At 34.6% G+C, this 14,261-nt stretch overlaps 1 protein-coding gene across 1 annotated transcript in view; it reads right to left on the bottom strand.

Moving 5' to 3' along the window:
- The window catches only part of LOC111060651 (D-beta-hydroxybutyrate dehydrogenase, mitochondrial), a 281,404-nt gene extending 267,431 nt beyond the window's left edge, over positions 1 to 13,973 (bottom strand). Inside the window, exons 1-2 of the mRNA XM_039437445.1 lie at positions 13,746 to 13,973; positions 10,608 to 11,016 (exon numbers count right to left, since the gene is read on the bottom strand). Of these exons, the coding sequence (XP_039293379.1) occupies positions 10,608 to 11,016; positions 13,746 to 13,850 (514 nt within the window). The 5' untranslated portion in view covers positions 13,851 to 13,973. The remainder of the gene's footprint in view (positions 1 to 10,607; positions 11,017 to 13,745) is intronic.
- Positions 13,974 to 14,261: the final 288 nt, after the last annotated feature.

The raw sequence follows: 14,261 nt of genomic DNA, 5'->3' as shown, positions 1-14,261 counted from the left end.
CTGAAACTGAGCAACAAGCATTTTTATGTTGAGACCCTTTCTCAAACCTCAGCACTAAACCCCCCCCCCCACAGAGTGGGGGGGTTGGGGGGGCTTGACCCTCTGCCTTTAACCAGCTAAGCTTGAACTACTTGAAAACTCACCTCAGGTTGTATTGAGAAGGAAAAATATATATAATAAAAATGTATAAGAAACAAGTCAAGTCAGATATATTACTTGTTGATCAGAGTGTACATCTTGATGAGAGTATTACCAAATATGAGTATATCACTCACACACCATATATTCAACAGACATTTAATTACAATGATGAAATTCGAATTAGTTTAAAACAAGAAGATATTTATACACTTCCAAGTAGAAGTTTTCTCATAATTGAAGGCGAAATCAAAGTGAAAGATAAGAATGATGTTGAAACCAAGGACTTTTCACTTATCAATAATGGAGTTGCATACCTTTTTGATGAAATCAGATATGAATTGGGAGGGGTTGAAGTTGATCGCACACGTAATGTAGGATTGACAACAACCATGAAAAACTATCTACGTCAATCAAAACTCAATAAAAAAATTATGGAGAATGCAGGATGGAAGTTGACTGGATGGAAAAGTTTAGATAAATTCTGCTTCTGCATTCCTTTGGATATGTGGTTAGGTGTAATGGAAGACTATAGAAAAGTTCTATTAAATGTTCGTCAGGAAATTGTTCTATTAAGATCATCATCAGACTTAAATTGTATTGAATCAGAGACAGCAAAATCGGTGAAAATTGATATTACAAAACTACAATGGAAAGTACCCTACATACATGCTTCTGACACTGTTCGTCTTGATCTGCTGAGTTTAACACATAGTGATATACCAATTACCATTCCATTCAGATCATGGGAATTGCATGAATTTCCACAATTACCTGAAACTACTAATCTTCAATGGACAGTTAAGACAACTTCAAACATATTGAAACCTAGATTCATTATTCTTGGATTTCAAAAGAATAGGAAAAATGTTATAACTGCTAACAGGTCACATTTCGATTTCTGTAATCTGAACAATGTTAATCTCTATTTAAATGCTCAATCATTCCCCTATGAAAATATGTTGGTAATAAACATTTATTGTATCACATGTTCTCTGAATTCCAAAATGAATACTATCCTTATAACAGCAGTACATCAATTGAGTATAAAACATTTGATGAATATGCACCATTGGTTGTTATAGACTGTAGTAAGCAAAATGAACTATTGAAATCTGGTGCAATAGACATAAAGTTGACATTGGAAACAACAAATAATTTCTCAGAAAAAACCAGTGCCTACTGTTTAATCCTCTATGATAATGAGTTTGAATATACACCACTGAGTGGAATAGTAAAAAGAGTATTATAAATCTTCTATAAAATAACAAAAACTAGACATTATTCAAATCAAAAGTATTATCTACAAATGTATCAATATTTTATCTTCAGTATCATCCCATTAATTTGTAGAATTGTTCTTGTCTTGATCTCAACCATTTTCTTCAAATTTAATTTTAAAGCATTTTATATTATTATTCAATTTATCAGCTACTTTCAAAGCAAAATACTGACTGTGATGATATAGTGCTATCCATATGAGCTTAGATTTTTCATTAAAGTTGAATAATGTTCTTGGTCTGGGTAACCAAACCTACATTTTTTTCTGGGTGTACTCACCTACATCTACAATTTTTTCTGGGTGTATTCACCTAAACATAAGATTTTTCACCTATATTTATTACATTTTTTTCATACCATTCTTTAAAAGAGATTCCAGAAGAAAGTGAGAATTGTTGGATTAAGTTTGGATCAGTCATATACTTCCATTCTTTTTCATTATTGAGATTGATGTTTGGTATGAAAGTTGCAGCTAATGGTATACATTGTAAAAAATGGAAAAAATTCTGAATCAAATTTTTGATATCAACATTAATATCTCTATTATTATCTTTATCATACAAATATCGACCAAATTTATCAACACTCATGATCTATTTTTATAATAAATGTTTAATACAACCTGAGGTGAGTTTTCAAGTAGTTCAAGCTTAGCTGGTTAAAGGCAGAGGGTCAAGCCCCCCCAACCCCCCCACTCTGTGGGGGGGGGGTTTAGTGCTGAGGTTTGAGAAAGGGTCTCAACATAAAAATGCTTGTTGCTCAGTTTCAGAGTTAGGATCCCTTGACAAATAATGGATTTACTGAAAAAAATTATTCTTAGTTATTCAAGAAATTGGATCTACTTTTTCTGTTCAATCTTGACAAATGGAAAAAGTTACTCTTGTAGATTTTTTGTAAAATTAACGGTTTCTTAGTTATTCAAGAAATAAAAAAAAAGCTGGATCCAGTTTTCCCATGAGATCCTTATTTTTTGTTCAATCTTGACAAATGGGATGTCAATGGATTCGTTATTAGATTTACTGGAAAAAGTTACTCTTGTAGATTTTTTGTAAAATTAACGGTTTCTTAGTTATTCAAGAAATAAAAAAAAAGCTGGATCCAGTTTTCCCATGAGATCCTTATTTTTTGTTCAATCTTGACAAATGGGATGTCAATGGATTCGTTATTAGATTCACTGGAAAAAGTTACTCTTGTAGATTTTTTGTAAAATTAACGGTTTCTTAGTTATTCAAGAAATAAAAAAAAGCTTGATCTAGTTTTTTTTTCTCCAAAAAAGTGGGAAATCTTCATTTGAGGTTTATTGTGAGATTAGGGGTATGGCTAGGTTAGGTTAGATGAGATTACATTGGATTGGGCAAGGTTAGAACCAAGAATCAGATTTGGGGCAGATTTGGGGGCAGCTTTGGGGCAGGTTTGGGGCAGCTTTGGGGCAGAAGTCTCACTTTACCCCTACTAGGAGGATCGGAAAACTTTATGATCTAGAAACCATAGGGTCTAGAAACTATAAGATCTAGAAAACATAGGATATAAAATATATAGGATCTAGAAACCATAGGATCTAAAATACTATAGGAGGATTCCAAACCCGATTAACAAGAATCAATTTTATTTTGTTTCAATTCTATCTCACAATTTCAGATTTTTGATACAACAGTTTCAAAAAATTCTCAAATAAATTCTAAGTGCCGGTTTCCGAGCTCGGGATTTAGTAAAGTCCTAGTGCCGGTTGCACAAAAGTCGGTTAAATTTTAATCGTGGTTAGTTCCAGGACAACCAATCATAGAAGCCGTCTTATCAAAAACGCCTTCTCTGATTGGTTTTCGTGAAATTAATCAAGGTTAAAATTTAACCGGCTGTTGTGCAACCGGCACCTAGACTTTAAACACCTGGAGTCAGAAAATTGGCTTTCCAAAACCTTAGACCAGTTATAGAATAGACATGTATATTCATACTGAAAGTCGATGAAGCCAACATCTACTGCCATATCACCATATCGTGACGTCAGCATCGGATAGAAAACAATGTAAACAAACTCTGCAGAAAGTTTTCTATCCGATGCTGACGTCACGATATGGTGATATGGCAGTAGATGTTGGCTTCAGAGGCTAGACTTACCAGCGTGTCTATTCTATAACTGGTCTAAGTCCAAAACGGGGCGTAGTAGCAGCATTTTATAACAGTAGTCAAAGTTTTTATTTTCTCATTTCTATAATTGGAAACGTTTTTCCTTGACGAAATTAGACATTCCTAAATAATTTAAAATAGCTGAAACTTTACACTATTTTCTCTTTATTTTATTTTGTGTTCAATTTTCTAGTTCTTCGAAATTTAATTCAAACGTGACTATGACAATGACTGCGACTACGCCCCGTTTTGGAAAGCCAATTTTCTGACTCCAGCTGTTTAAAGTCTAGGACTTAGCCAAATCCCGAGCTCGGAAACCGGCCCTTAGAATTATTTGAGAATTTTTTGAAACTGTTGTATCAAAAATCAGAAATTGTGAGATAAAATTGAAATAAAATAAAATTCACTCTTGTTACTGTAATCGGGTTTGGAATCTCCTATAGTATTTTAGATCCTATAGATTTTATATCCTATGGTTTCTAGATCTTATAGCTTCTAGATCCTATGGTTTCTAGATCCTACAGTTTTCCGATCCTCGTTTTAGTTAAATAAGTTCAAGGATTAGATTAAAAGATGATCAATAAAGATAGGTGAAGGTTACCTCGAAAGAACGCGATTTTTTGTCAGAAGTGTTCCAATGCTCGCCAAACGATTTCGTTTAATCCGGCCCTAAGGGACAGGACACTCAGACATCCCAAACCCAGAATAGAACAAGATTCCCATATTCTCCTTATAGAGGATAACAGTACAAAAATTTCAAAAAAAATCTAGACTAATTTTATGGGAAATTCAGAGGCACAGATCCCAGAAGAAAACAAGATATCTCCTCCTTAAAGGCTGTGCAAAGGCTCATATTATCAGGATCCATATTTATTGCACAGAGAAATGCTGCTATGTATATCCATCTCCAACAATGTGGTTCATCTCTAGAAAAATAATATTGAGAGGCATTGAAATTTTGGTGAGTTAAGGCTGTGCAAAGGCTAAAAATAAACTTTCTACTGGTGATATTTTTCAAAGTTTTTCGATTTGTATACTATCAAGCTACTAAAAAGAAAAAGTTTTCTCAGGAAAATATTTTTTATGCTAATTAGTTTTTGAGATACGAGCGCCCAAAGTTTAAATTTTTGGGACAGACCATTTCGAGTTCAGTAAGAGATAAATCCATGAGATTTAGAGGATAGATTCTCCATGATATTGTTGATCTAATAAAACAAAACTTTTCTGAAAATATCAATTTTTGCGAAAGTTATTCAATTTACCAAAAATAACTTTCATTTGAGTCATTTTTGATAAATTAAATAACTTTCTCAAAAATTGATATTTTCACTAAAAAACTTTTAGTTGAGTTATTTTCGGTCATTTTTGATGAATTGGATAACTTTCTCAAAAATTGATATTTTCAGAAAAGGTTGTTGTACTAGATCAACAATACCATGAAGAATCAATCCTCCAAATCTCATGAATTTATCTCTTACCGAACTTGAAATGTTATGTCCCAAAAATTTAAACTTTAGGCGCTCATATCTCAAAAAGTAATGATCGGAAAAAAAATGTTTTCCTGAGAAAAAAATTTATTTTTGATAGCTTTATAGTATATAAATCGAAAACTTTGAAGAATATGTCCAGTAGAATAGTTATTTGTGAAACTAGTGCGCAAAGTGACAGTTTGCTGCACCGAAAGAAACGTTTACGCGGAATGGTTTGTTGAGTGCAGCAGAGGAACTTTGCGCACGTATTTTACATTAAGTTTTTCCTACAGTTACCATTGAATATGAAAAGTGGGTAATTATGGGTGAAATTGCCTGAAATGCATCAAATGCTTTACTGTGTAATTATATTATTAATAAAAACCTTAATTTATTGTCAAATTGAATAATAATGTATGTGTGTTTGAATGGCGGGGGGGGGGGGGGCGGCTGTCATCCACCGCCTCAATATTCCTATATCGTGCACCACACTATACCACAGTTACCAACTTCATTTTGATTTTGCTGCACTGGTACTCCATATAACCTACTAACTATTTTGTGTTGCCATGTTGCAAATCTGGAGTACACAAAGTAATACTTTGCGCACTAGAGCGGAAAAGTGATTCTTTGCGTTCTGTAATCAGTGCAGCAATGGCTACTTTTCAACGTAACTGTAGGAAAAGTTTATTTTTAGCTTTTGCACAGCCTTAAACCATTTCGAAATAAAATCCCGATATCCAGTTCATAAAATAGTGCACCACAAAGATAATTCCAATACTAAATTATATACTTTGCAGGCACGTAAGATCCATTAACATTTTTTCTCCAACGAGAAGACAAAATCGAAACCCAATGATCAAAACTCGGTCAAATCTGAACCACAGTGACACCAATACTGAGCCACAAGTATAATTTCAAAAGTAGTGTAATTTCTGAACTGTTAAATTAAGAAATAATGTAATTTCAGCCGAGCGGCATTGAGCTAAGATCAAAATAAGACTATAGTGAGATTTCTGTCAGCGTTTCTTATTAACAACATCAATGAAGCTTCCCATCCAACCTTACTGACAGTTGAAAATGAATCGGTGTCGGATTGCCCCACACAAGGTGATTCATTTATTCTCGAGCCTTGAACACGATATGGGGAACAACTTGGTGATTGGAATATCTCATTAAAATAGAGATTATAATTTTTCGAACGTAATCATTACTTATTATTTAACATCTAGTCGACGTGGGCCTTATCGTTATTTGTGAATTTGATAAGCATATTATAAAATTCAAGCGTTGAGTGATAAACGTGTTGATAAGACCTTGGTGAAATAATGCAAAATGCAGTTCCACTTTTAATAATCGATTTGGAAATTGTTCACGAATTTATTTAAAATCGGTGATAACCGGTTGAAGATAGATAAGCACGAGTAATCAATTAGTGCTAACAATATTTCTTTTTTAAAATACATTATTTCATATTCATGTTTAAATACAGTAAAAGCAAGATAAATCCGTTTTTAGAAAGTGTTATAATAATCAAGCTTACGAATCAAATCAAAACTAATTTCTTCCAGCCTACTTTAAATTTGAAAGCAGAATCGATAGTTTGTGATATACATACTGATGATGATTATTGAATGAAAAAGACTAAGAAATTGTCAAAAAACCAAGATTTATTGATACTTAGAAAGACCGGTTTCGGTTATTACATCATTGCCAATCTCTGATAAACTTAATGGCCCATATGAATAAAACCAGAGCAAAAGCTCATGAGCAAGAGCATGGAGCATAAGGTTTTGCTCATGAGTAAAAGGTAGAAGCAAAAGCATTTGCTCATTTTTATATGAATAAGCTTTACCTTATACTCTTACCTTATGCTCCTGAACTCTGGAGCAAATGCTCACGTATTTTAGAGATTTTTCATCAGCTGATTCGCTTTTGTAGCCTTAGTTTGTTTTTATAGCTCACGGAAGCGCTAAATATGCAAGTAGGGTGCACCGCTTGTGTTTGCGTCGTCTGCTCTGTTTTCTATTTATGAATAGAGTTTTAGGTTAGTTGAATTTAGTATTCTGAAATAATAGCGTGAAAAAATGTCATCTCTATAATAATCTTCAGCATATTCTTATAATATCAATAGCCTTCTTATAATCGTCCACACTCTCATCTTCTTAAATGCCTATCTCCTATATTTTGTGATGGCTATCTTTATAACAGGTCTTTATATCTTTTGTATTTATTCTTTTGTAGGGATAATGGTGATATATATCATGGTTGGATCTAAAAAGAGTTGTATAGTTCTCAACTATTGGTTGTGATCGTATCTGCTATAGTTTCCTCTTCCTCATACGGATTAGTTGAGTCATTTTACTATGAGCAAAAGGTGATCAGAGTTTATCAGAGATTGACAATGGTGTAATAACCGAAACAGGTCTTTCTAAGTATCAATAAATCTGTGGTTTTTTGACAATTTCTTAGTCTTTTTCATTCAATATGAATAATTACCACAATATCAACTTCTCAAATACACAAAAACTGATGATGATTTTTCAAAAATAGGGGGAAACCATATTTTTCTTCACCAAGAGAATATTTTGTGATAAATTGGAAAGATATTTTTTTCATCAGTTTTTTGAACCTTCACAATTTTCAAAGTATAAACGAAACATTTTTTATCTATTATCCAACTTTCAACTATAGAATTTTGTATTAATAAAGAATCTCAAAACTTGAAAAAATACAGCAGCACGTTTCCATCAAAATTCCTGAGCGGTTTTTATGCTTTCCATGTTGTGAGATTCGCTTTAGACTGTCAGCATTATCGATAAATAGCATCAATTATCCCCATTTAAATAGTGTTGTCAGTTTGAAGTGAATTTAGTTTAGGCGTACCAAATCCACGCAACGTACTAGGCTACTCATCTTCTATAATGACGGCTATGGACAGTTTTCCGGTTGAAAAAATTAGGTCTCCAAGTTTCGGCTGTTAAACATTGAAAAGGAAATTAACGAGTTTTTAATTGAAAGTTGAAATATTTGGTGCACGTGATCAGACCTTTGCCTCATCTCACTCAAGCTCTGATTTCTAACGAATCAAATTCAAATTCAAACTATTTTTATAAGTCGAAAGGTTCAAAGTACATTATTACAAATATAAAGAAATTAATAAAAATCTTTTTTTAAAAAAAGGGTACTGAGATTTTTATTTATTTCTTTATATTTATATTACAAGTAGCCCTATACAGGAAAGAGATAAATACATTATTACAATTAATGAAAATACTCCCCGCTTGGATGATTTGATGCTCACACTTTCCCCTTCTGCTGATGTGCGAAAACTCCCATTTGAACCAATGATATAATTCTTCTTCCGATCAGAGCACAGAGATCAGAGATTCGTTAGAAAGGACGACAATAAATTTCAATTCAAAAATTCTTTATTCCTCATGAAAAAACGAAACAATATGATTTACAATCTGCTGTCAGTTCTACATACTCTTACAAGACCTCATACATAAGAATATTATTTTTGTACAATAAAAAACACAAAAAAAATTAAAATTAAATCAAATAGAAATCAAAAAATCCACATCCTAGTATTTTAATCATGATTGAGATTCATAACTTATCAGGGAAGAGTCGTGAACCGACAGTGCTTTAATTCAGGAATGATCTTCACATGGACCTGAGGTCTCTGTGTGAAGACTAGTTCTTCGGATTGCCAATACGTTTGGAAGATTCCGAGGAATGATTCAGATTTTTGTAAACATTCACGTTAATAAGGATTGACTTTTTTTAAATAGATAATATGGTAAATTGATAATATTATACTAGATATTACAAAAGCAACAGCTACAATAATCTGTTGGTGATTGTGTTTAATAGCACTATGTCATAGGGTGTTGGTACGCAGACCTGTTGTCTGGATGACGATGACTGATCCACAAGAAACAGGCGCGGGCCCCAACAGATTGACCAAAATATGGATATTGTAATGGTCTCAAGTTGTAGAATAATAATAAAAGGTGAGTTTAATGTTAAGAATGAGTAATTGAAAAAAAATGTGGTAGAATGTGAAAAATATAATGTACAAAATTAATAAATTTATAAACCATGTAGATTTGGAGGATGAGCCAAAGGGGTGTCCCCAGAACCATGCGCGGGCTCTCATTAGCAGTAGGCCTACTCTTGAGCTCGCTTTGACCAATCATATCGCATTGGAAATGGGTGTGTACTACAACAAAATGGCAGCTGCCTGTCTGTGATTGGCTGACATTGAAATTGGCTCCACCAATAAGATTGACTGTTTGATCTGGAGTGGATCAATATTATTCAAGGAGACCTACTGCTGGTTTCAATTCAATACTTGATAATTCTTTTTTGTACTCTTACTATTTATAATGAATTATTGTAATATGTCGTTGTTATGGAAGCGATTTTTGAGAGAATACCTGTATACTTCCATGTTTTCATAAATTAATTAATTAATTAATACTCTTGAATAATTGATAAAATATACGTGATCTAATATTTTAAGAAATGATAAGAATATCGAGTAACCTGGCTGACTCAGGTCTGGTGTCAGAGTTTTCAGGTCGCAACTGATCAATTTCAGGCCTCTGGTATGATATTATAACTACTGCTTTTCAGGCATCTGGGACCGATGACTCAACGTGACCATCTGGAGTGGCCAGAGATAAATATCTTGCCCGGGCCGAGATTTGAACCCGGGCCTCTTATTTATTTAGCGTATGGCAGATACACAACAAATATAATAGCTCATGAGTCTCAAATGCCTAGATATACACTGTATATTTCCAAATTCTTTGAGATGTTGTGTAGTTTTCGGTCAGGAGAACATAAGTTAGTCTGACCGCCATTATTTGCTAGTCCATTTAGCGTTACCCCAATTTGCACCATGGAGGCGAATTAGCGTTACACATATTTATGTTGAAAATCTGATTGGTGGAACAATTTTCTGGTTAAAGAAGGTTAAAAATCAATTAGATAGATTGATATTACGTCTGGTTGGCCTCAACGGCGTCAGACAAGTCAAAGTGCTAGCAAAAGCGAGACACCATTAATTTTTCATGAAATTTATATCTAGTATATAATTACTATTTGTCTTTGACTCTATTACAGTAGTCAAAATAGTCCTTCAGACTATGAAAGCACTCCTCCTCTAGAAATAATTTCAAACTTCGTTAAAACTCCTTTATCGTTAATATTTCCCGCAACCGAATTGGTAGTACTTGGTAAATCTTTCTACCAATATAACTGGGTTTTTCTTCATACAAAGTCAATCTATGATATTCCGAGAAGGTACTCTTATGTCGTGTATTATATTCATGCGTCTTATTAATAGTCTGTAGTGAACACCTTCTAATATATACACACATTTCCAAAATATAGAGACAGGGAACAGTGAGGATCTCCATTTCAATAAAATAGTCCCTACAATGTGTTTGTGGATGCAACCTCAACATAGTGCGCAATGCTTTCTTTTGACAAATGAAAATTTGCTGAAGGTTACTCTCTCTGAATTATAAGAAGGAATTCCTCTGAATTATAAGAAAAGTAAGATATTGTTGATGGACTTACCGTCTTCTCCAGCAGGCAGATGTCTCCTGATGATGCCGACCGCTTCGTGAAGAACATCCTCCCGGTTGACATCCAGAGGCAGGGTGACAATACTGCCCCTCACCACCCCCGATTCTTCCACCCCCGCCACCCTTGCCTCAACGAGAGCCTGCCGTGCCTTCATCTTGGCTCTCAGTACCCTTGCCGCCTCACAGTCCGCCTCCGCGTGGTATCCGTCTGCCGTGGCGCCAGCCGCTCCACTCTCTCCCGCTCGGAACCCGGCGAACACGCGGAACCCGAGCGCCGAAAGGTGGAGCACCAGCTGTAGGCCGAATGCTGACTCGGCACTTGTTACCAGCACGCTACGTCCAGTGCCGACGTTCAGGGAAGTGAATTCCGCGTCGTACTCCAGCCGGCGACCGCCTCGGATCTAAAAACCGCATGACATCACGTTACAACAAATCTTTGAACAATTTACAGTGAGATACACTTCAATCTTAGGGTGGCCACTAACGACAGGACATGCATGATGCACATGTATGTACACACTGTCGCCATACATTTTTATGTCATCACAGTGGAAGGCTTCAAACCTAAAATTTTTGAGATTAGGACACAGAGAAGAATTCCTCCTACTTTGTGATTAGGATTATGCATCTTCAGTTTAGGCCGGTTACAGAGCTCGACCGACCGTCAGTGCGTACGTCAGTCGCGCTTGTCTTTCCCATACATATTCCATGTATCCGTATACAGAGCAGGACTGACGGCACGCATGCGCACGGTCAGGACCATGCGTTTTATACAGCGTACGAAGACCATCGGTCGAGCTCGTGCGCATCCGTTCCATCGGTCGACTGATGCGCTATTGAAGCAAATAGAAGCTTTTAGAGCTGTACTGATCAGTAGCCCAGAGCTTTTAAGAGCTGTACTGATCAGTAGCCCGTTCGCAACATAACCAATGTGCTGACACCTCTGCCCGACAATCAGCTGATATTGAATTGAATAGCATAATGGATGAATTCAATTAACAGTGTCATATTTGAATTTAGGTGTTTGCTATACATTTCTTCAATCATTTCTAATTTTTTTATTGGAAAAGTCATATATATTATTAATATTATCTACATTTATTTGATCCGTAGCTTAAAAGTGACTGCAAGTATTCCCAATGGTGATACAAGCTCGAAATAACTCATCAAAACTTCTGATGGATATTCTGAGGTAGTTAAAAAATGTATCTTCATCCCCAAGCAATGATGTATATAATGGTACTAAATTCCCTTTGAAATGCTCTTTGGGCGAGCATCAATTTTGGGTGAACTTGATATCTACGTCTATTAATCTTTCGTTTACGGAGATAATAAGCTGGAATTAAACTAGTAGTTCTGTGAACAGTAGACCTCACTCAGTATTCTCATCCACAAGTACCTGATTGAAACTATAGACCTTATGGAAATACAGCAATAGACTGGCTTCTCCACACATCTGTGTAATCACTTGTCAGCTGATTTATGATGAATAATTCGATAGTCTTATTTTTACTATAATATTGGCGTTTGAAGGAGGCTCCTTTTCCCTTTTATATTATCCTTGAAATGCAAAATTTCCAAAAACCTTGTATATACGTCGACGCGCTATTTAAAAAGGAACATACCTGTCAAATTTCATGAAAATCTATTACCGCGTTTCGCCGTAAATGCGCAACATATACACATTTGAACATTCAAACATTAAGAGAAATGCCAAACCGTCGACTTGAATCTTAGACCTCACTTCGCTCGGTCAACAATCTGTAAAGGCGTCCATTTTGTGAGTAAGAGAAACTTATGTATGGATGCGTATGGTCGGGATGGTGCATAGGTGCACTGACGGTCGGTCGAGCTCTGTAACCGGCCTAACGGTTGTTTTTTTCACCACTGAGGTTAATTTATTCATTATAATCATTATAATTTGTAATTTTCCAGTGACTTATAAATTTGTGTTGGTTATTCTTTAGAAGCCACTCGCTGATGACAAAAATATGCATGATGAACATGTGTTTGTGTGTGTGTGTGTGTGTGTGTGTGTGTGTGTGTGTGTGTGTGTGTGTGTGTGTGTGTGTTGTGTGTGTGTGTGTGTGTTTAAATTAGAATTGGAATCGTTTTGGGCGTATAAGCCTGTGGTACTTTTCTGTAAGTTCTGTAATTCTCATTGATTAAAAAATAAATATATAAATGAATGGATAAATAAATGTTTACCTTCAGTCCTTCCCCCTTTTTTACATCACAGTTCTTCTATTTAGTATATTGTGATTGTTGTTGTGTTTGTTTTGCATGTGTTCATTTGTATTTATCTTGTGTGAGTGCGAATAAAATTGATATCTAACCGTTAGTAGCCAGTTATATATTTCATACCTTCCTTCATCCCATCCTATCATACCTACATTCCCTTCACTTTTCTGATTCCTATTATACCTTCTCAAGGATCAATTTTATTTCTATATTGAGGTCCACGTTATGATGACAGTGTTCGATTGAAATAGGTGTTACTATCCTTGTCTATCATCCGACAAAGAAGATGGTGCTATCCTTTTCTAGCTCCTCAATTTATTTATAAAAAATTTCATCTATAAATGATTGGAAAATGTATTTTCTTGTATGAATTAATATTAAGATTTCACAAGAATATCTCACATTAATTGAGATAATCTCACAAACAATTTCAATTTTTCATTTTATTATTTAATCTGGATGAAAATGTTGAAGAAACATTCTCATGAATAAATCCAAACTTCTATTTTCTATCGTATATATTCTCCTCAAAATTCAATAATTATTTTTGGAAAAATTGTTGTTATTTAGGTTGTTATTTGAATGTTATAATAGGTAATTAAGTTAGTTATAATAGATAAAATATAATATATTTACCTCTATTTTCCATCTCTATATTCCCCTCAAAATTCAATAATTATTCTTGGAAAAATTGTTGTTATTTAGGTTGTTATTTGAACCGTTATAATAGGTAATTAAGTTAGTTATAATAGATAAAATATTTACCTCTATTTTCCATCTCTATATTCTCCTCAAAATGCAATAATTATTTTTGGAAAGAATTGTTGTTATTTAAACGTTATAATAGGTAATTAAGTTAGTTATAATAGATAAAATATAATATATTTACCTTGCATAGTAGATACAGCAAAAGTGAGCCGGCAATACATGTGAGAGCGGCCAGCTGTACAGCTAAAACCACCACCGTCTCATCATCCATGCTTTCTCCATCCATATTTATTTATTTATTTAGGCACAAGTCATAAATCGAACACAAACGCGCACTAAACACAACAACTACATACACAGATCACCGATGTTCACTCTAGAGCCGCTCGGCAACAACTGAAGAATTTTCACCGCGCCAAAAGAAACCCACAGTTTCACCACTACTATTCAATACAGAGCGCATGCGCCAACGTTGCTGCTTGTGGCTCCCTACTGTCAAGTAAATTTCACCGTTGCTTGGTAGCGTGATACGCGTTGCAAGTCTACAAGTTACGTTGCATGTTTGTGAGATACGCGTTGCAAAATAATAACACTGGCTTTTCTATTGAACAGTATAGCCTATTATGATTTTAGATCTTAGTTCTTGGATGATATTTGTTGAATTGAAATGTTTCATGTGAGAGAATTCAATTCTGAG

The sequence above is a fragment of the Nilaparvata lugens genome, chromosome 11 (genome assembly GCF_014356525.2).
Source record: "Nilaparvata lugens isolate BPH chromosome 11, ASM1435652v1, whole genome shotgun sequence".
Taxonomy (NCBI): Eukaryota; Metazoa; Arthropoda; class Insecta; order Hemiptera; family Delphacidae; genus Nilaparvata; species Nilaparvata lugens.
This window is presented reverse-complemented; position numbering and strand designations above follow the sequence as displayed.